The sequence below is a fragment of the Taudactylus pleione genome, unplaced genomic scaffold, assembly GCF_031769625.1.
Source record: "Taudactylus pleione unplaced genomic scaffold, aTauple2 ptg000497l, whole genome shotgun sequence".
NCBI classification, from domain to species: domain Eukaryota; kingdom Metazoa; phylum Chordata; class Amphibia; order Anura; family Myobatrachidae; genus Taudactylus; species Taudactylus pleione.
In genome coordinates this window covers 1,789,068-1,813,216 of record NW_028284899.1, presented here as the reverse complement: position 1 = coordinate 1,813,216, position 24,149 = coordinate 1,789,068, and the positions used below count along the sequence as shown (strand labels likewise).

Here is a 24,149-nt window from a genome sequence, read left to right as displayed (position 1 = left end):
CTTTCTTGTGAAATGTTTTTAATTTATTTTTGTACGTTTATGTTAGCAGTTATTGATTATTTATTTTTGTTAAAAAGTATCTTTGCCAGAAAAAAAGAAAACAAAATATTATGCCAATTGATTTGTGTTTAAACAATAAATTTATGATAAAAATCTGACATTGTATTGTGACATTATTGTACAAATGGGTTACATTTAATCCTGGCCCTAAAGGCAAAAACTGACACAAAAAACCATTTCATTTTTTTACCAAAAAGGCCTCTTGAAGGAACGTTTAAAAAATCACATAACGATGCAAATTCCACAGTAAAAAAAAAAAGGGGAGCTAATTAAAACATGATGACATTATTGTCACAATAGGCCATAAACAACAAATTGAGGCCAAAAAAAACCCCAAAAAATGTACGCCAATTGATTGTGTAATCCTGACATTAGCAGGTATGATTTCCACCTGCGTACGGTTTTGTGCTATCCCAATAAACTGCTTTCCAAACACATACCAAGCCGGTTTTCAATACAACACTAATTGCTTTTGTGTCCACCCGCGATTAATCGCTGCAACATCGTGGAGTCCCGGGACGGAGGAGAAGGCCATCGCCAATGTGGTCGAGTAATCCAGACCCTAAACTGTGTGAGCATTTTGAAGGGAAAGAGGATGTTCCAGTGACGTATGTGAACACATTTGACGTTCGCATCTGCTAATGTATGTACACCCCAAAAACGCCTCGCCACGCCTGCGTTTTTCCATCTCCACCCCCGTCAACACCCAAAAACGCCCTGTTCTGTCAATCACATTTGACATGTCACTTCCTGTACGCTATTTTAGGAACGAGAGAAAAAAAGCTCGCAATCTGCCGTACGCACATGCGCAGTGTAACACCGACGCATGCGCGGTTAGTCAACATCGGAACGCAACGAGCGTACTGTTGGTAACGTGCGGCTCTGAATGAGGGCCCATATCTTCACTATAAATGTATCTAAAATGAGACAGAATGCGGTGTTCAAAAAATGGTCAGCTTTAGTCATATACATATGTATGGTGATAGAAGAAAATACAGCCAGATATTCAGTGCCACACTTGACTAAAGTAGATAATGCACAACTTGAAAGGGCCAACTATCCCTTTATCCGTGCAGTTGTGGGATAAAACTCACAAGGGCCAAATATCCCTTTCTAAGCAAATGCGAAGTATCTGACACCCATTGCAGGACACAACCAGACCTGCTTGGGTGAGAGGTACTGCTGACCCCAGGAGGGTGATATCAGCGTACCAATTGTACTGAAGTCAAGCACACCCCCAAACTATAGCACTTCACCATGTAAATTACCTAGTTAAAGTACAACTTCCCGCAACACTACAAAAACACCCTCTGAAAACAAGCACAAATCCTCTGTCAGGTACATCCAGTCACTCCTAAAAAGTAAGAAGCCTGAAAATGAATTACAGGGTGATTCACCATCAAGGCTGAAAACGTGTCTCTCCACCCAGGCATTCCCCTTTTACCTGGATTTATCGGTAACAGCCTCTCTCTGATTAAAGGATTAAAGCACCAAGAGAACCCGGGGAATGATGGAGGTAGATCTGGATTAAAAATAGGGCAACCAGGGTGTTCACCCAGGGGGACAAACACACAGGGAGCCCCCCCCATACATAGCTACACGCTAGCATAGGACACTGTGGTATATGTGAACTGGGGTTTCTGTGTGGCATAATGTGAACGGGAGGGCAATACAGTGTTTATAACATATTTGTGGTAATGGGAGTATATACAGTACATATACTTTTTAATAGAGAAGAGCAGTTCAGATTCTGAGAAACCTGAAAACACCCGAACTTGGGGGTTCCGAGTCGAACCAAGGCATGCCTCAGTTCCTCCCTGCAAATTTGGGTTTCAAAATTAGGCAAAATGTCATAGTCCTGAAAGTGTAAGATCTTGCTTACTTTGGGATGCTTATAAGTCCCTCCCTGAAGCCTTGCTGGGGCTTGTAGACCACCAGTAAAGAATAATATTATTTAACTATGAAGGTGCTTCAATAAATAAGGTATCAAAAACTCTCATTGCGTAAATTTATTCAACTCGTGCATATACCTATTACAAATAGTATGGACTTGGTACAGATTATTTTCCCATATAGTCTCCATACTTGTCTAAGCATTTGTTACAATAGTACACCAAGGCATCTATCCCGGCATAGAAGGAATCAGTGTCAATGGCCTGAAGTCAGGAAATGACGGCTTGCTGGACTTCACCATCAGTTGCGAATCGCCTTCCACCCAGGTGCTCCTTCAATGGTCCAAAAGAAAGGAAATCACTCGGTGCCAGGTCAGGGCTATAGGGAGGATGGTCCAGTACCTCCCAATGGTAGCACCATAACAACTCATGAGTGCAGTTGGCTGAGTGTGGCCTAGCGTTATCGTTACAGCAATACAACGCCTGTTCACAGCACCCCAGGTCGATTTAGATGAATTGCCCTCTGCAGCTGGCTTAATGTGTCACAATAGTGGACAGCATTCACAGTATCTCCCTTGGTGAGGAAATGCAAAAGAAGCACACCCTCGTGGTCCCAAAACACAGTCACCATGACCTTTTTTGCTGATGGAGTTGTTTAGAATTTTTTTGAAGGTGGGGACAATGCGTGTTTCCATGTCATGGATGCTTGCTTCATCTCCGGTATCACATGATGTGCCAATGTTTCATCACCTGTAACAATGCTCTGAAGCAACTGAACCCCCTCCTCATGGTACCGCGTCAAGTGTCAAGAGACATTCCCATCCTTTTGGTTTTGTGAACTTTTGTAAGTTGCTTCAGTACCCAGTGTGAACACATTTTCCTGTACCCCAGTTGCTCATGAACAATGTTGTGCACAGTACCCACTGAGATGTTCAGTTAATCAGCAATATCACTAACTCGAATGAGTCTGTCCTCCTATGTGGCACCTGAGGTGGACGTGCTTGGTCGGCCGGATCACTGCTCATCTTGGATGTCTGTCTTGCCGTTATCAAAGGCAGTGCATCAAACTCAAACCTGTTTCCATGGCATGACTTTTTTACCATACACCTCGACAAGTTGGTGAGAAACTTCAGCTGCAGATGTGCCCTTTAGATGCAGAAATCTGATCACACTATGCAACTCAATGTTTGACCATGTATTTGCCAGCCCTGCCCTGTTACAACCGACTGATATGAGGCGCAGTCTAATGGCCATTAGAGGAAGCAGTGGTCTACCTGCTCTGGCCTGCCAGGGAATTAGAATGAAATAGTGAATATTACACACCTGAAAGGTCTTGTTACCTTATTGAACCACCCTCGAATTTCACTTATTCATTACCCCCATACCCAAAGCCCAGGAGATGCAGGGAAGAGCCCTTTTGTCATGGTGTTAGAGCACCACAGTGGAACCCGGATCCAGTGTATATCCTGCACCTCTACCATCATACATGACAGGCTGGTCTTCTGTATTTCCCACTAAGCTCAGCTCCATCAAGATCCACTGAGTGTATAACTGTGAGTGCCATTGTACAAACACTTCTTTTACACTTAAATAAACCATACACCTGGTTAAGTACTAAGAACTAGAAATAGACCCTACATTCAGGTTTCATAATCTGCCAACAATGAGAGGGTGCAAACATCAGCAACCAACAACACAGCAGGAGTTAACTCCGTAAACTGCACCCATTGATGTTTAGAAATTACATCAGAGATCATATTCTCAATACATGAAACACGGTGGGCAGTAAAAGAGATATTATATTCAAGCAAAGCAGCACAAGATGAGAAAATAGACTTTGAACCGACAGCGATTAGGATCGCTGACCGTCAATCGCCTGTACAATCTCTAGGTTGTTACACCAAAAAAACACTATGCAGTTTGAGGCCTTTCTCCAATGGAAGTCAACAGCAGAATTTAACCATATGTGACAAGAATCACATAGACCGGGTAAAATACATCAGCAGCTTTATTTCTCAGCACAGACAGGTATACAGGATAAGGCAGTTTCACAGACAAGATGTAACACAGAGTCTTCCAAACAGCAATATAGTTTTTCAGTGGACTCGCAGGTCCAGGACCCCTAACACTAGTCACCCCCAGGCCTATAACCTGGGTGACTTCCTCACCGTCAGGATCAGTTTAGCAGCGTCTCTGCAGTTCTTAAACCAGCTGCCTTTACAGACTCTGATTGAGGCAACACCTGAACTGGACATTTCACATTCCTATTGCCTTTGCTCTGCCAAACCTGGGATATCTGGACTTTCCACATTCACTTCATGTGGAACTATGCTGACCCTTTCACACTCCTCCCCCCTTAGCTTCAACCACCCTGGTGAAGCTGAGAAACTTTCAGGTGAGCTATCTGCCTCGCCCACATCTACTTGTGCTATCTGTCCGGGTACACAACTCTCTACCCTTTCGAAAAGCTCATCCTCCTCACCCTCTTTCTCCTCCTCTAGCTTCACCATAGGGTTGCTTGGAGGATCAGGCCAAACAAACCTTTCTGGAAAGGGCATCAGCATTGAGGTGTTGTTTCCCCGGATGATGCCATTTAAGTGTGCTGCACCTCAAACTTAAGTGGCTGCAAAGACAAAAACCAATGGGTTACACGAGCATTCACTTCTTTGTTCTTGTGCATCCACTGTAAAGGGGCATGATCTGTAACCAACAAAAACTCCCGCCCCAACAAATAATATTTTAACGAGTCTACTGCCCACTTGATTGCCAAGCACTCTTGCTCCACAGTTGAGTACTTGCGCTCCCTAGGCAGAAAAGCTCCGGCTAAGGTAGAGGATGGGTTTCTCTTCCCCTTCTACCATTTGGGAAAGGACTGCCCCCAATCCCGTACCTGAGATATCTGTCTGCAATACAAATTACTTTTTGAAGTTAGGAGCCTACAAAACAGGTTATGCACACAATACGCCCCTTAAATCCTGCCATGCAGCTTCTGCTAGACCATACCATCTTGTCTGGGGACTGTTTTTAAGACACTCAGTTAATGGTGCTGCCCTAGAGGCAAAATCACGAATGAATTTGCGGTAGTAACTCACTAGGCCAAGGAATGTTCTGAGCTGGGATTTACATTTGGGCTTAGGCCATGTGAGGACTGCCTCCACCTTACTGGGCTGAGGTTTTACCTGCCCTCTGCCTACAATGTATCCCAAATATTTCGCCTCCAGCATTCCAATGACACACTTCTCAGGATTAGCAGTAAATCCATGTGCCAGTAAAGACCCTAACACTGCCTCTACGTTTGGAAGGTGTGAGTACCTTGTCTCCTGGTTTTAAATACTGATTAACCATGGTCCCGTCATATTGACATTTTTGTTGCTGTTGTGCCCTATCCATGTGCTCGTTCATGAGTGATGTAATTTCCCTTAAACGGCCATGCAATTGGGTCACAAACTGAACGATGTTAGGCTCTTGGAATGGCTGTTGTTCCCACCCTTCTGTTAAGGCTTGGGCATGATAGGAGGGTATAGTCCTGCAACAGCCTTGAGGACTGGTATATCTTGGCTGGATGCGGCCATGCAGCAGCCTTCAGGGCTGGATTGATTTGATTAGTTGTGGCATGATGGCCGAAGATGTGATGCAGCCTTTGGGCTGTGGAGGCAACCTTGAGGGCTGGAATGCTGTGGTTAGTTGTGGCTTGATGGCGAGGAGGTGATGCAGCCTTTGGGCTGTGGAGGCAACCTTGAGGGCTGGAATGCTGTGGTTAGTTGTGGCTTGATGGCGAGGAGGTGATGCAGCCTTTGGGCTGTGGAGGCAGCCTTGAGGGCTGGAATGCTGTGGTAGTTGTAACCTGATGGCCGAAGATGTGATGCAGCCTTTGGCTGTGGAAGTAGCCTTGAGGGCTGGAATGCTGTGGCTAGTTGTGGCCTGATGGCCGAAGATGTGATGCAGCCTTTGGGCTGTGGAGGCAGCCTTGAGGGCTGGAATGTCTCTGATGTTAAGTGCCCAAAAGGCAAAAAGGAGTTGCCAATGTCGCCGGGTTGAGACCGGTGACAGTGCGCCGGGTTGCGCATTCTGGAAGCTACGGTGTGGCCTATGTTGCCGGGATGACACTGGCGCTGGTCCACTAAATAGCATACTCTGGATTCTAGAGTTTGTGCACTTCGGACGCTGAAGTGCGGCCTATGCCGCCGGGTTGACCCTGAAGCTGGTACGCTAAATAGCGTACCCTGGACACTGGGATTTGTGCACTTCAGACGCTGAAATGCAGCCTATGTCGCAAAGTTGACACTGTCACACTAGGTAGTGTACCCTAGAAGCTGGAATACATGCCGTACCGCCAAGATGACACAAGTGGCAACAGCAGATGATATGCAGACCGGGCCGCCTGGATGGAACAAATGGTAGTGGGAAGACACAACAGGGCTGGACTCTGAAACTTTGACAGATCAACAGAAAACTTGGGAGACACAGTAAACGTTATAACCGGCATGGAGTGAAGGGCTGGCTGGAATTTAACAGAAACAGGGCCCAACCAGAGCAAGCCTCCCTAATGGCAGACTAATGTGCAGCTGGGCTGTGCACAGACAAGAGAATCAATTAGTGTGCACCTGATACTGCACACAGACAGGCAGTTATTAGTGCAGAGCCTCAGTAGCAACTAAGGGCCTGATTCAGACCCACTCGCGAGCGGCTGTCCGATCGCAAGTGGGTCGATGTTCTGCACTGAGCATGCGCACGACGGAGGGAGCTCCGTCATGCGCATGCGCCAGACGCGGTGAGCGAAGGATTTTCCTTCGCTCATAGTGTCTCTTCAAAGGGGGCGTGCTGTCGATGTTGACTGACAGCACGCCCCCTTTGGTGGGCGTGCCGGGGGCGTGCCTCCCTGACGGGGGCGTTCCCAAGGGAACGCCTCCCATCAGAAGCCGGCCCACTGACATCACTAGTGATGTCAGTGGGAGTGATTTTGGCTCTGATAGAGCCAAAATCACTCCGAGCCTTGTGGTTGAAAAACTCAACCACAGGCTTTTGTACACAGTTTCGATGGTCGCGATGGTCACGACCATCGCGGCCATCAAACTGCACGCTCGTATAGGCTGTGGGTGGTGACCCACAGCTATACGAGCGTCCAGGAGGACGCTCCATAGTTATGGAGGACGACCCTCATTCAGAGGGTGCGCTCTGCTCAGAGCGTACGGCTCTGAATGAGGGCCTAAGTCTGGAACTGCAAACCATAGATCCTTACAGGAGGAAGGAGGAGACTGCAGCGAACGGTTGTCCAGCGTTCACCCCGCACAGCATTGGCAGCGCTGCGGCTTGTGACACCTTCTTTCAACAGATCTAAAATCTCTCTCAGTTGCCTCCCAAAGAGGGTTTTGAAGGGACTAAGGGCCTGATTCAGAATTGGGAATAGAGTAAGATATCTCTCTCAACTGATCATCTTGGTGAAACCATGCTGCACTGCAGGTGGGGCAGATTTAAAATGTGCAGAGAGATTTAGATTTGGGAGGATTGTGTCCAAACTGACATCTAAATTGTAGAGTAATAATAAAGCTGTGCAGTATTTGTGGGTTACATGCAAAAGCAGCCAGTATTTACCTCACATGCAAAAAAAATTCTGTATTTACACCCCTTGCATTGCAATATGGTTTGTTCAGGTTCACAGTTAAGTGATATGTCTCTCTATATTCCCAAGACTGAATCAGGCCCTAAATCCCGTAGAGGTTTGGGGTACCTCTCGCACTGCAAACATTAAATAGGATAAGAGTAAGTCCCGATCTCGCTTTTAAGGGTCTGGCTAAAGTGTTCAACGAGCCCATCTGTTTGCGGGTGTTAAACTGAGGTAGTAATCCTATCCACCTTTAATAGTCGGCACATATCTTTCATTAGTTTTCGAGAAAAAAGGGGTACCTTGGACTGTTAAGACCTCCTTTGGTATTCCCAAGCGGGTATATAGCATCAATAACTCCCGGGCAATAGTGCTAGATATCATGTTACGCAGCGGGATGGCCTCCGGGTATCTTGTGGCATAATCTACCACCACTAATATGTATTGATGCACACGAGAAGATTTTTCCACTGGACCTATCAGATCCATACCAATTCTCTCAAAAGGTACAGAAATGACAGGGAGGGGAACCAAGGGTGCCCGAAACCCTGGCGGGGGTGCTATCTTCTGACACACTGGACATTCCTGACAATGCTTTTTTACTGCTACATGAATGCCAGGCCAGAAGAATCTTAACTGAATACGCTGAGTTTTCTCCTCCCCCAAATGGCCACCCTACAGGTGTGTATGACCCGCCCTCAACACCAACTACTCATGTTTCTGGGGAACCAACAATTGTTCTACTCTCTTACCCTGCAAATATGTTACATGATATAACAAATCATTTTTCAATGCAAAGTATGGTACACCTTCTGCTGGTAAAGCCGTGATTACTCTACCATTTATCTCTACAACATTTTCAAATGCATTTATCAAGTTCCCATCATTCTGTTGATTGTGGCCAAAGTCCTGCAAGGACACTTCCTTGCCAATGGGAACCCACTGTGCCTCGGTCTCACTCCCCTCCAGCTGCTCACTGGCCAAAAAGGGTGTTACAGCCACCAAACTTTGGGACACAGCAGAGCTTGGCTCCTGGGACACCTCTGATGTGGACCTTCTGCTGTCATCATGCCACGTAACCACCTCTTGTAATAACAGAAAGTCCTGACCTAGGATCAATGGTTAGGGTGACCTGGCGGCTACCACCTTCAGGGATCGCCTTTGATCACTATTGGGATGTGCACTCAGAGGCATTCTTCTACATCCCCATGTACACATATAGGACCTCATTCAGAGCCACTCGCAAAAAGCGAGCTCTCGCTATGAATGAGGGTGGCCGCTTTTTTTTTTTAGCTGGCCTTCTGGCCACTCACTAAGCTGTGGGTGACCACCCACAGCTTTTGCAAGTGGCCAGGTAATGGTCGCGACCATTGGGCTTGCGATGAGACCCTTGTGGTAGGGTCTCATCTGCCGCAAGCCCCAGTGAGCTTCCTGCTCTAATAGAGCAGGAAGCTCACTACTGACATCACGAGTGATGTCAGTAGGGCCGCTCACAAATGGCAGGCGTTCCATCAGGAATGCCTCCGTTTGTCCAGCCACCCCCCCTCCCCGCCTACAAAATGGGGCAAACTGTCGATCAACATCAACAGCCGCCCTGTTTGTAGCGAGCCCCGGTGCGAGTGTATTTCTCACTCGCTCTGGGGCTTGTGCACGCGTGCAGAACGTGCGGGACGTACGCAATGCTCCACCATCGACCCTCTTGCGAGCCCATAATGCTTGCGAGCGGGTCTGAATGAGGGCCATAGTCTTTACCGGGGGTAGCACCTGATCAGCCCCAGGTGGAACCAGGTTGGCAGAGATGATGGTTAATTTGCTGCCAGTATCCACTAAGGCACAGACCTCCCGGCCTTCCACTCGCACCATCAATGAAACAAGGTGGTTTGTGTCAGGGAAGTGCTTCCAGCAGCCATGCTGACCACTGGTTGAGTTGTTTTTCCAGCACTACAGTCCCTCGGCTCACCTTGCTTTGGGCAGTGCTGGCGCAAATGACTGGGCTCACTGCAGTCAAAACACACAGCTGGAGGTGGGTTGTTGGCTTTAACAACTGAAACCTGGGTTCTAGGCTTGGGAACTGGCTGGAACCCCTGTTTGGCTTTAACTTCCCAAGAGTCAGGTACCATTCAATCACCACCGCTAACTCCTCAAATGTTTGATAATCAGCCTGTAGGGCCCACTGTTGCACCACATGATCTAGTACCCTTACAGCATGGTCCAAAACCACCATCTCTACTATACGCTGAGTTTTTATCCAGCTGCAACAACGCCTTACTCAGCCTGGCTAATTTGGCCATCTGGACCGCTGGAGCTTCAGGCGGGTTTAGTCGCCATTCCTGAAACTCCTGAGCTTTGCTAGGTACAGTCACTCCAACCCTGCCTAATATTTTCAAGAGCGGATAGGAGTTTGCCTCAGTCACGTTTAAATGAACATAAGCTCTCTGAGGTTCCCCTGTGAGACAGGGAGCAAGTCTGGCAGCCCACTCATCCTCAGGCCATTTTAAACATGCAGCAGTACGCTCAAAGGTGCACAGAAAAGCTTCAATGTCATCAGATGGGGTAAGCTTCTGTAACACCTCTCGCTCATGCCCACCTTTCGTCATTTCAGTTAACTCTGCATGTATAACTGAATTTGAGTTTGTTGACCCTGAATCAAAGTTTGCTGTCCTTGCACCTGTGCTTGTTGCCCTGCTGCAAGAGCGTGTTGCCCTGCAGCTAATTCAGCAACATTTTTCAAAAGCTCCTCCATATTACTATGCTTTATCCCTTTATGGACAAACTTAGGAGGCTTTATAAATTCTCTTTGGCAAGCCAGATTCCCAGCAATCTATATTAGCTGGTTTCCCATAAAACTGCACTACATTCCCTGGCCACATACAAAGGAATTAAGCAGTTTTATATTGTGCACAATTTGTATACACATGGACAGATTATCACTGTGAACAACTGCCATTTTATGGCTGGCCTGCCACACTCACCTACCCAGATGCAACTCAGACTCACCAAGCTATTGTGCAGCAGGTAGCGTGAGTGGATCCGGTCACTGTATCCAGGCTATTGCTGCATAATAGTATCTAGCAAGGTCCCTGTTTGGGTGCCATATGTGACAAGAATCACATAGACCGGGTAAAATCCATCAGCAGCTTTATTTCTCAGCACAGGCAGGTATAAAGGATATGACAGTTTCACAGACAAGATGTTACACAGTCTTCCAAACAGCAATATATTTCTTCAGTGGACTCGCAAGTCCAGGACCCCTAACACTAGTCATCCCCGGGCGACTACCTCACCATCAGGATCAGTTCCCCAGTGTTTCTGCAGTTCTTAAACCAGCCTCACACAGGTGTCTGTAAGCAGCTGCCTTTCCAGACTCTGATTGAGGCAACACCTGAACTGGACATTTCACATTCCTAATGCCAGGTTTGGCAGAGCAAAGGCATATCTGGACTTTCCACATTCACTTCATGTGGAACTATGCTGACCCTGTCAAAAATATCAATCTCAATGCCCTAGAACGACAACAGTGAAGTAGGGTGTTCAATCTTATCAAGAGTGATAGGAATTCCAAACTCCTCAAAAAAGAGACTGAAAGAATAGAGCAGATGTGCATGGCACATAAGAAATCATCAAGGTAGTGATACTCCCCCAAACCCACACATAAGCACCAATTCTGAAAATGACAAAGTAAGACCACAGACATGACAGAGTTGCTGGACCACTGGCTTTATCTGTGTCCAGTAAAACCGAAGCCCCTGATCCCACAAGCAACTCCACAATGTCACAAAACTAGGACTTAGTTACTGTTACCCTGTTCAGTGTTGCTTTACCAAGGTAGGCTATCCTGTACCCGAGCGCTGTCATTCCATTTCCTGAGGTTCATGAGCACAGTCATGTTGTCTCTGATCAGATGAGCACCAGTATCCAGTCTCTACCTAGCTCCTGCGCTCACATGACCACTTCAGTTCTTTTCCTCCCAGTGATCTCACTCACTAGTGTCCAAGTGCTACCTCTGATCCACTGCCTGAACCTGCGCTGCTGGATTCCTGCAAGCTGCTGCTTCTAAATTACTACATTAATTCTGCAGTCCTACGCTGTATGCTGTTTCCTCGCCTGCACCTACCAGCATGTTTTCAAATGCTAGTTTCAGTCTGGCTCTACTACTGATACTTTCAATGGTCTCATTCCAGTCCAAGCTTGCGGACCACTCTGGCTGGCTGTTGCTCTCTCCTCCCATTCTGGTACAAGCCTGCAGTTCCACTCCGGCTGACTGTTGCTTTCTCTTTCCCTCTGGGTCCACTTTGGTTATTCTGCTTTTTAACTCCAGTCCTAATCTGGTTCAGAACTCCGGGTTCGCTCCGATTACTCTGCAGTTATCTCTGGTCCCAGTCCAGTATAGTTCCACTCTGGCTACTCTGCTGTTTCCTCTGGTTCCAGTCTGGTACAAGCCTCTGGTTTCACTCCAACTGGCTGCTGCTCCCTCTGGTCTCAGTCTGGTTCAAGTTTCCAGTTCCATTCTGGTTCCACATCTACAACCTCTGGTTCTTATCATGTTCATCAACAGTCCAAGTCTGCAAGTTATTCTTTAATTCCAGTCTGCTTGTATTTTGAAGTCTCCTGGACAATTCAAGACTCTCCTAGTGCTTCCAGTGCCAAGTTTTCTGCCACAGTGACCTCATCTACTGCAAGTCCTCAGAATATATCTGCCCTGCTCATTGCAGGTACAAGTGGACTTAGGACCTGATTCAGAGCCGGACGCAATTTGCGGACGGTCGTTCAGGAAAAGGGGGTGGCTATTCAAATGAACCGTTCGCTCTTTGCGGTCTGTTCACGCCTCCATGTCTGAACGAGCGAACAAAACATGCGGACGTTTATTTGAAAAATACGCCCCCTGGCCGCTCGCATCATACGTCATGTCCGCTATTTATTAGATTAATCGAGTACATCGATCAGCGTATGAACTGCTCGCTATTCTTGTGGTTGGTTTTTCCTACCACTATATTGCGAGCAGTTCTGACTATAAAACAACCAGGTGACGTGGTCGATGACGCTGCTGTATTAATTATGCACACCCATAAAACGCCTGTTTTGACATTTAAGCACGCCTGCGTTCGGATCTCCACTCCCCGTTTTCAAGCACCTTCCCCTGTTACCACCCACATAAGCCTCATCTTGTCACTCAAAAGAGCAGGCATTCGCTATATAGCTAACAAACGATTTTTGGCCGCACTGACTGGTTCACGCATGCATATTATAAACCGTATGCATACGCAGATGGGCGAACATCGCTCGGAACGAGCGTACTGCCGCTTACGAGCGGCTCTGAATCAGAGCCTTAAACCTCACTGTATGTTAGTTTACTCCTGACTCAGCAATGCAGCTCCTGACCTACTCTGGGACTCACTACTCACCATAATATCGGTACCTCTATCGATGATGGTTGTTGACCTGTGGGTCCTCTCCTAGAGTGTTGGGGTTCCTGCTGAGTCACTGTTAAAAACTTTAATTTCAGTTGTTGGTGACTGGATGTTGGATCTAAGCTCCTCCTTGAGTATTTAAACTCCAGTGACCCATCTCTGAGAATTGATCTGCAGCATCTGGTAGCAGATTCCAGTCAAGCTACTGATTACCTGAATTACTCGCTGTGCTGTCCACTGAGTTCTCAAACACTGGTTTCAGCCCCTTATCCCTATATCCAGGGTAAGTGGTTGAGTTCCACTCAAAAGAGTTCCAGGGGCAGTCTGGGAGCCTTGCAGGTGTCACTGATCTCTCTAAAGGCCTAAGGCATTTACCACATGGGTCTCACCCATGGGTAGACCTCTGATTATACCACCATTATTCTGCTACAGCTTGTCAGCCTAGTCCAGGTGTCCTGACTCTAATCTAAAAACCCCAAACTTGACACACAATATCCAACACAACAGTGAGCACACCTACACCGAAAACTCCAACAGTGGCCTGACCATGCCAACTTACAGTGTATGAAGAGCACAGTACTTAACTACTAAAATCCATCAGAACGAGGGCAGAAATATGATAATCCAGAAGACCCCACCCATAGCACACTTACCTCACGAGAGTACCAGCCGGCCCCCCTACATGCATCCCAGCATTGACAGTAAATTCTTATTCAGTGCTCTGGCATGGATAGGGCATGTCAAATGACTGCCAGAGTGAAAGATGTTCTTGCAACAAAGATAAAATAAATCTTTCCCAGTTGTTTAGACAAGTAGTCACACAACTCATGTATAACAGATAAATAATTAATTAATTTATTAAATAAGACAAAGAAAAATGTAAAGGACTTTTCAGTTATTAAAATCTGTTCTCCTCACCTTCTATATGTACATCCTTGTTCCAATTTATTACCCGGGGATCGTGCAGCATCTGGGATAGACTTTGTGGGTTTTTACTGAACATAAAATAAGCGTCATAGTAAGCGTTCAAGGGTTCTGTCATTTCCTAAGAAAGGAAAAATAAATTATAAATTATATCATGGGAAGATATACACCAGAGAACTGCACTGATGTGCACATACATAGTTGCATGGTCACTGGCTCAAGTTTATAGAATTCTTCAAATCAGATGTTATGTATTTCCATTTGACTGTGGTCCGAGTTGAGTATGTGTGTGACATGGGTAGGGTAAGTGGCAATACAAGTAAATCCTAAGACTGTCTAGGGCACCCTTGTCAGGAAAAAGGTCATTGGGGATACAGACAGTTCTTAAATACTGCAATGTGGCAGGGACTGATGTGAATGGCCAAAAATATTCTCTGTAAAGCGATGCGGAATATGTGTGCGCTATATAAATAACTGGTAATAAATAAATAAATGTGGCTTATACAATGCTACAGTTCTATGTTGAATATGAGTAATCTGTAATAGACAAAAAATATAGAGTTATGGTAGACTTACCTAGATAACGCCTTTTCTTCAAAGTCCATAGGGTCCACAGGGATACCATGGGGATCCACAGGGATACCATGGGGAATATTATGGTTGGAAGACCAGGCACCAAACAGATAAAGCTTTGGCTCTCAGAATGCCCTGGGTCCTCCTCCATATATACCCCACCCCTAGCCATAGGACTTCAGTTTAGTTACCAAGCCTAATGGCAAGAGAAGGAAAGAGGACAAGGAGGAACAATTGTACATCAGAAACACTCTTGCAGAAGATGAGGAAATCTGTGACTGAAAGAAAATCACCCAATGAAGCAAGGTGCATCAGGATGGGCACCCTGTGGACCCTATGAACCTCAAAGAAAAGGAGTTATCTAGGCAAGTCTATCATAACTCTATATTTCTTTTGGGGTCCATAGGGATCCACAGGGATACCATGGGGACATCCTAAAGCAGTTCCCCTAGGGTGGGGGACGCTACTGAGCAGAAAGGAGGACTCATCACTCAAAGGAAGCATCCTGAGAGGTAAAAGTATCAAAAGCATAGAACCTAAGAAGAGTGTGGACAGAAGACCACATGGCAGCCTTGCTTAATTGTTCAGCAGAGGCACCACGTCTGTATGTCCATGATGGCTCTACAGACCGAGCGCTGTCTCCATGCTTGGGACAGGAAGATCAGTCTCTGTATACTCCTGGGAGATAATCATGTATAGCCATCTTGCCAGAGTCTGTTTACTAGCTGGTTATCTTCGTTTGTGAAAACCATATAATACAAAAAGAGAATCTGATTTTCTTAACAGAATTCGTACGCTCCACATAAATACGGAGAGCATGAACTACATCCAGGAAAGCTTCACCTACAGAAAGGTCTGGAGCCTGAAAGATGGAACAACAATTTCTTAATTCACATAAAAACGGGACACTACCTTAGGAAGGTAACCCTCCCTTGTATGAAGAACAGCTTTATCCTGGTGAAAAATCAAAAATGGGGATCGACAAGAGAGCGCTGCCAAATACGAGACTCTGCGAGTAGAAGAGATAGCAAGAAGAAAAATTGTCTTTGCTGTCAACCACTCTAAATCTACAGTCTAAAGGTTCAAATTGGAATGCTTGTAACCCCATAAGAACCAAAGCCAAATCCCACGGTACTACCAGTGGGACAAAAGGAGGCTGAACTCGCAGAACTCCTTGGAAACAAATTCTAACATCTGCTAATGAAGCAATCTTCTTCTGGAACCAGACTGACAGTGCAGAAATCCACACTCTTAAAGAAGCCAGGCATAGACTATTGTCTAATCCTGCCTGCAGAAAAGGCAGAATCCTGGAAATTCTGAATACCTTAGGATCATATTCCTTATGGAAACACCATTGACCAAAGGAATGCTAAACTCTCTAATAGATGCAGACAGAAGCAGGCTTCCTTACCCTAAGCATCATCTGAATAACCAAATTGGAAAATCCTTTTGCTTTTAGGATGGAAGTTTCAAAAGCCACACCGTCAAAGCCAGACGGCGCAAGTCCATATGTCGACAGGGACCCTGCGTTAGCAGATCCTGCCACAGAGGAAGATGATACAGATTGTCTATTGACAGATTCTGTATGTTAGTAAACCAATAAAGTCTGGGCCAAGCTGGAGCCACTAGTATTACTGTTCCACCTTCCTGCTTGAATTTACTGAGAACTTATTGGAGCAGGAAAATTGGAGGAAAGAGATCCGCCAGTTTGAAGCCCCATCCTAGTGCATTCACGATTGCCACTGATGGGTCTCTAGACCTGGACCCGCACACATAGGGACCTTGTTGTTGTGGTGTGATGCCAAGAGATCTATCTCTGGTAGACCCCATTTGTTTACCAGGAGCTGAAACACTCCCGGATAGAGAGACCACTTTCCGGCATGTATGTCCTGGCAACTGAGAAAGTCTGCTTCCAAATTTAGCACTCCCAGTATAAATATTGGTGAGATGGCCGGAAGATGACATTCTGCCCAAATCAGAACCCTTGTCACTTCCTTCATGTCTGCATAACCCTTTGCGACTCCCTGATGATTGAGGTAGGCCACTGTAGTCGCATTGTTGGACTGAATCTGGACCGGCCTGCCCTGGAGCAGGTCCTGTGCCCTGATCAGTGCTCTGTATACTGCTCGCAATTCCAGAATGTGTATTGGCAAATGACCTGTCACTGCCCTTCATCCACTAAGGCTGGCGTCGGTGGTGAGATCCAATTTGGAATCCAGAATGGGCACCCTTTGTTTAGATGATCCTTTCTCAACCACCACAGGAGGGAGTGATGAATCTCTGGAGTGAGAGGGATCCTCTGATACCTTATAAGATGATGCTGTCCATTCCACCTGGAGAGAAGCAATTGTTGAAGAGATCTGAAATGGAATTGGGCATATTCCACCATGTTGAAGGCGGATACCATGGACCCCAGGGCCTGCATTGCTAAGTGAATGGGTACCCTCTGATTTTGGAGCAATTGTAGCACCAACAACCTGTCCAATGGTAGAAAGATCCTTTGCCAAAGAATCCAGTAGTGCCCCCAGATGTACCATCTTGTTGGAGAAAGAGAAGACTATTTCCAATTGATTATCCAGCCCTGCTCCTGTAGGACGGCCAGTGGTCAATTAGAGATGATGTTGTAAAAACCTCCGTAAACTGTCAATATCAGGACAGTATTCTGACTCCTTCCAGACCAAAGGGCAGTGGTAATGTTGCTGACGAACAGCCAAAACTCATAAAACCTTTGGTGAATAGTGAAATAGGTAAATGCAGATATGATCCTGTATGTTCATGGAACCATGAAATCCTCATTGCCAGCATAATTGACCGTAGGGTCTTCCATACGGAACTTGGGCACATGGATGAACCTGTAGAGAGATTTCAGATTCAAAATAGAGAGACACCCATTTAGCTTCTGAATCAAACACAAATCTGAGTAATAACTCCTTCCTTGTTAGTTAAAGGAACCAGGATTATCACCCTTGAATTTAGCAGAGCATAAATGGGCTTGATAGGATCTGATGGGGGAGTTGTGCAAACAACCTTCTTAGGTGTAACCTTCTTAGGAAGTTGTCATGTAAGAATCCCAAGTAGGGAGGGGGATTGTTAGATAATCTTTTTTGGAATCTGGAACAGTCTACCTGGAGTGTTCCATGCTTCCCCTATAAACTCAGGGCCTGATTCAGACCCGGTCGCAAGCGCTGAGCGCTCGCAACTGGGTCGATGTTTGCCCACTGGGCATGCACACGACGGCTCCGGCTCCGTCGTGCGCATGCGCGAGACCCTGCTAGCGACGGGTGCTCCGTCGCTCCAGGTCTCGCACCAAAGGGGGCGAGCTGTCGATGGTGATTGACAGCTCGCCCCATTTGGTAGGCGTAGCCGGGGGGTGGCTTCACAAACGGAGGCGTTCCCAAGCGAACGCCTGCTGTTTGTGGGCGGCCCCACTGACATCACCAGTGATGTCAGTGGGAGAGCTTCCGGTTCTATTAGAGCCAGAAGCTCTCTGGAGCTTGTGGCCACGAGACCCTACCACAAGGGTCTCGTTGCAAGCCCAATGGTCGCGATGGTCTGAGCATGCGCAGGGCCCAACATTGACCCACTTGCGAGCGCTCAAGTGCTTGCAAGCGGGTCTGAATGAGACCCAAAGCCTGAGTGCTACTTTGAGTGACAGATAATGCCGTTTGCGGGTGGTAACAGTTGAAGGAGCTTGAGAACGGGGGAGTGGTTCTGCAAATGCAGGCGTGTCTGGGCGTCAAAACAGAGTTTTATGGGTGTGCATAATTAGCATGGAAGCGTCATTGTACACGTCACTTGGTTGTATTTCAGCCTGCAGTGATCGCAGTGCTTGCGGTGTAGTAGGGTCTACCTCAAGGGCTGCGTGCAGCTCCGATGGCTCTCGATGGTTCTGATTAATCATACACTCCTGGAGATGACATGTGCTAAGAAAGAAAAGTGGGTGTCTTTATACTGGCGTGCGCTCACTCTGCCGTCGCTCTCTAAAACATAGAGGGCATCCTGACACCAGACAGTGCAATTGCGGAATTTGCATACCTGGCCCCTTTTGGCAGTGAGAGAGGGCAGCTTAGCGTCTGGGTCTGAATCGATCCCAGAGTCCTAACAGACTACCCCAACCTAGCGACATAGTTGGTCTGTTCCATGCATTCAGCCAATTTCCTGACTGATGTGTGTGGCCCCGGGGCTGGATGACACAAATCACTAATATCTGCATTATCTAACCCCACCCCCACTGTAAAATGCAATAAATCAGGCCTCTGAAAAGCGGGGGTAGTGGCCACAGTGATATATTTGGGGATTTGAAAAAGTTGGCAAGTTTGAGGTTAACTAAATAGGGAATAGTGCAATTGGTATCTTGGAGTCAAAATGCCTCTTTGTTCAGGGTGATCAGGAATCATTGTAAGACAGACAGCACAGAGCGGCACCCAGCAGGAGTGTTAGACCTCTGCATGATAAACTACATAAATTGAGATATGGCAGAGACTGGCTTCCCATCTACTAGCAGCATGGTAACTGCAGGGCATGAAAAACTGCAAGGCATGAAAATCGGCACCCAAGATAGACTTGACAAATAGGAGTAGCTGGGGATTACGGTTCCTGCTGGACTGTAGTATACAGGAATCATATAGACAGCATTACTTCTTTGGCTTTGTAGAAGTTAAGTGGCAAGCTCAATTTCTGTGAGCCTATCCTTACTGTAGCAGCTGGATTAATGAACTTTAATAGAAGAAATTGGTAAAATATAAAATAAGGGAGACCATGGTCTGAGGTAATTTTCAGTCACACGCTACAAACTCACCTCCAGTGGGGGGCGACATACAACAGAAGTGAAGTCCGGCCATCGGTCCACCAAAACTTGTAGCCTGAAAGGGTTTTTGGGGATCATATTACACAAGGTTCCACACACCTGTATGATTGGCAAAGAGAAGAAATAATGAACCAGATGGAGGTAAATATCTAATGAAGCAGCATCTAAGGGAAGCAAAAGAAGAAAAACTTATTATTTAATGTATAGTTGTGTCCATTAAGTGAAAGTGTAACTACTCATTATGTAAGTATGGACTCAAAGAAATTCACTCTGCAAGCACCTGTTTTTCTGGTCCCATATGGAATCACTCCTCATCCAGTGGAGGCTTAAGCTTGGACATGGCTGAATTTTTACCTAAGCAGAGAGGTGAGGGTTCTCCTCCTCTGAACCCAGTAAATTACACAACCAGTAAGACCAGGATCAATTTTCATTTTTCAGGTACATACTGCTATTAGTCATAAAAAAAGGTAATAATGTCAATATAAGTCATGCCATGCAGGAACAACAGTTAATATAAGAGTGATTCTCTGGGGTATATTTACTAAAGCGCACATTTTTAGAAGTGGAGATGTTGCCCATAGCATCCAATCATATTCTACTTATCATTTATCTAGCACCTTCTAGACGATAATAGCTAGAATCTGATTGGTTGCTATGGGCAACAACTCCACTTCTAAAACCCCGCAGCTTAGTAAATATACCTCTGAAACACGGGACATTTACATACATTCAAGTATGTGAACTTTTCCTCAACACCCTTAAGAGAATACTGGTCCTTTTAATGTAATTTAAGGCAGGTAATTTAGCTCTATTTAAGAAAGTTTCTATAATGAAAGCTGACTGTTATTGAATGGCTCTGAGGTAAAAGCAGTCTCTATTATACACACCTTCTCTGTAGTGAAGGCTGATTGTATATTAATCAATAAGTCTGGCCAGATGTAGTCAGGATCCTGACAGTCAGGATGCTGATGGTCACAACGCCGACAGATTCCAACTGTAAGTATTAGGGAAGGGTTAGGGTTAGGCTGTGGGAGGTTACTCTTAGGGTTAAGCTGTGGGAATGGTGGGTTAGGGTTAGGCTGTGGGAGGTTACTATTAGGGTTAAGCTGTGGGAATGGTGGGTTAGGTTTAGGCTGTGGGAGGTTACTATTATGGTTAAGCTGTGGGAATGGTGGGTTAGGGTTAGGCTGTGGGAGGTTACTATTAGGGTTAAGCTGTGGGAATGGTGGGTTAGGGTTAGGCTGTGGGAGGTTACTATTAGGGTTAAGCTATGGGAATGGTGGGTTAGGGTTAGGCTGTGGGAGGTTACTATTATGGTTAAGCTGTGGGAATGGTGGGTTAGGGTTAGGCTGTGGGAGGGGTGGGTTAGGGTTTGGCTGTAGAAGGGGTGGGTTAGGGTTACGGTATGGGTGAATATTTGGGTTAAAATACCAAAATCCATCTGGATTTTGACCGTGGGGATGCTGATGTCAATATTCTGACCGTCGGATCCCGTACAAGCATCACCTCTGGTGAATTGTTCACACAATCAGATAGCTGGTTAACTCCAGCAATCTTTCCACTGCTCTTTCCCTGCCAGGCACTGCAAATGCTACGATCCCATCTTAACACGCTACCGCCAGACCATCTCAATCCAGCTCCTCCCACAGGGCAATGCAAGGATCCATGCCTGATGTTGGGCTACTCTTCGCTGACCCCGCACCTAAAGTACAGCCCACTCTGCTGCAGCTCCGTTTACCACCACTCAACTCCCTTAAATAGTAGCTGGTGTGCACCCCCTCCTTCTGGCAAAAGGAATGTGCTGCTCCTCCATCCCTCTCACATCCGCTTGTGCTGGGCCCCATTGCCATGGAAATGGACCTTGTCCATGGCTGCTTAAGGCTCCACGGTGGCTGCAACCTAGAGTGGGGACCCTAAAACTTCAACACAGTATAGTGCAAAAAAATTAAATTACAAAATTGTAGGGCCCCTAATCATAAGGGATCTTGCTTGACAGACAGAAATGGCGGGGTATCACACAAGCACAGCGAGAGCTGGAGGGAAGCCCGTCTCTTCACACCTTTGACAGCTCTCACTGGCTGCCTGATGCCTGGACACAGCCTCTCTTCTCCCTCAGCTCTGTATGGATATAAGGACTGTTTTCTCCTTTAAGTGGCAGGAGCTTCCTTGTCCCTGCAGTGGTAGAGAAGGGAGTGGGACAAAAATAATAGAGAGATAGACAGTGGGAGGGGTGAGAGGTGAGAAGTAGAGATGGAGATAGGGTGGGTGAGAGAGATTGAGATAGAAAGGGGGGGAGTCACAGGGATAAGAGAGATCAAAAGGGAGAGAGGACAGAGAGACAGATAGTTTGGGGATAAAAGAGATTAGAGAGATGCAGATTCAGGACAGGAGGGACATAGATGAGAGAGAGAGAGAGAGAGAGAGAGAGATGAGAGAGGGGGGGGGGGTCGACAGATGAGAGAATGGAGAAAGATAGAGTAAAAAAAAAACCCTGCATGGCCTATCATGATAGCTAGTGACCAGACACATGATGGATCCAAAATACTAGTTTTAAATAATCTTATGATGGTGATCTGTCTGGAAGTTGTGTGTAGTGTGTGTAGTGTCAATCCCCTAGCTATAGTGCTTTGTTGGTGAGGAAGACACCACTTTAGTTGACACCAAGGACAGGCAAAGTGATAGTGACTGTAGTGATAGTGACTGTAGTGATTGACGGAAGATCTCCCTGCCAACCAACAAGAAAAACAAACTTTTGAAGTTCAAACTTCAAAAAGAAAGCGCTGTCCAGCTAGTAGGAATGACAGATAATCAATTTATTTTAAAAAAAATTATTTCAACACTGTCTAATATATTATGTAACCACTAAAATCAAACTCCATCCTTAATAGATCACATATAATTAGCATATTCAGGTTGTCAGTAAGCCACATCAACGTGCATTAGATGACCATTAAAATATTAGCAGTCCACTCTTGAAGATGTTAATAAAGCATAGATGAGAAAACAAAATGGTTTTCAAAAGGTTTCCAGGGTGGACAGTTATATTTACACAATGTCCTGAGATCATTAATCCTCCAATCCTTTTTAGGCTTATCTTCTTAATATAGAGAGTCACTCAAGCCACATAAAAATCCAGATATTGAAATTCCTTTTGATGCAGACTGATGGTCCGATTCAGACACGGACGCTCGCTATGGGCGACAGTCGCCCGTCTGCGCATGCAGCACAGTGCGCGTGCGCGAACCAGTCATTGTGATCGGGAATCATGCGCTCTTAACACAAAGACCGAGCGCTACTTTGAGTGACAGATAGTGCCGTATGTGGGTGCCCTCTATGTTTTAGAGAGCGATGGCAGAGTGAGCGCACGCCGGTATAAAGATGCCCACTTTTCTTACTTAGCACACGTCATCTCTAAGAATTGTATGATTAATCAGAACCATCGAGAGCCATCGGAGCTGCACGCAGCGCTTGAGGTAGACTCTACTCCACTGCAAGCACTGCGATCACTGCAGGCTGACATACAGCCAAGTGACGTGTACAATGACGCGTCCATGCTAATTATGCACACCCATAAAACTCCGTGTTGACGCCCAGACACGCCTGCGTTTGCAGCACCACTCCCCCGTTCACACGCACCTTCCCCTGTTACCACCCACAAACAGCACTGTCACTCAAAGTAGCGCTCAGTCTTTGTGCTAAGGGCCTTATTCAGAGCCACTCGTAAGCGGCCGCTCATTCGCTCTGAGCGATGTTTGCCCAACTGCGCATGCGTACGGATCGTTATACGCATGCGCGAACCAGTCAGTGCGGTCGAAATTCATGTGCTCGCAAAATAGCGAATGCCTGAAAATTTGAGCGACAGGATGAGGCGTATGTGGGTGGTAACGGGGGAAGGTGCTTGAAAACGGGGAGTGGAGATCAGAACGCAGGCGTGCTTAAAGGTCAAAACGGGCGTTTTATGGGTGTGCATAATTAAAACAGCAGCGTCATTGACCACATCACTGGGTTATTTTATAGCCAGAACTGCTCGCAAGATTGTGGTAGCAAAAACCAACCACAAGAATAGCGAGCAGTTCATATGCTGGTCGATGTACTCGATTAATCTAATAAATAGCGGACATGACGTAGGATGCGAGCGGCCAGGGGGCGTATTTTTCAAAAAAACTACCGCAAGTTTTGTTCGCTCGTTCAGCCCTAGAGGCGTGAACAGACCGCAAAGAGCGAACGGTTCATTTGAATAGCCACCCCTATTTTCTGGATGAGCGAGCGCTAATTGCGTCCGGCTCTGAATCAGGCACTAAGAGCGCACGATTCCCGATCGCAGTGACTGGTTTGCGCATTTGCACTGCGATGCATACGCATGCGCAGACAGGCGACAATCACCTATAGCGAGCGATCGCGACTTAGCGTCCGGGTCTGAATCAGGCCCTGTATCTCTTAATAACAAACATGGAAAAAAATAAATAAATAAAGGAAATGAATAGCTCACAAAGCAGCACAGAAATCTCAGTCTTAATATCCCACACTTGAACCCAGTTGGGATAGAAGTAATGCACAATTCAAATAGGAACCAGCAATGATAATGTCCCGAATTGCAGATGAATAATGCTTCAATGTTCCACTCAATAAGAAAAAAATTGCACTTTAGGATATAAAGAGATCTCATAAAATCACAGTTTAATTGAATTCAGCCAGGGAGCTGTAATGTTCCTTGTGCATAAATAACAGGCTATATTAGCCTTGAAAAGTTTTGTACATTACGGTGTTAGTAAATCCCCTGTGTTGAGTTTTAGCAGTGACATGAACGGCAGTCAATTGATTTATAGTGGTTACTCACTGTTTCTATATATTAACGGCACCACGGCTGATTGTCAGCATGCCAT

At 46.2% G+C, this 24,149-nt stretch overlaps 1 protein-coding gene across 1 annotated transcript in view; it reads right to left on the bottom strand.

The window, feature by feature from the left end:
• LOC148502422 (putative glycine N-acyltransferase-like protein 1B) overlaps window positions 1-24,149 on the bottom strand; it is a 97,200-nt gene that overhangs the window by 9,395 nt on the left and 63,656 nt on the right. The window contains exons 3-4 of the mRNA XM_088449817.1: window positions 19,258-19,365; window positions 13,881-14,007 (exon numbers count right to left, since the gene is read on the bottom strand). Coding sequence (XP_088305943.1) covers window positions 13,881-14,007; window positions 19,258-19,365 — 235 coding nt within the window. The remainder of the gene's footprint in view (window positions 1-13,880; window positions 14,008-19,257; window positions 19,366-24,149) is intronic.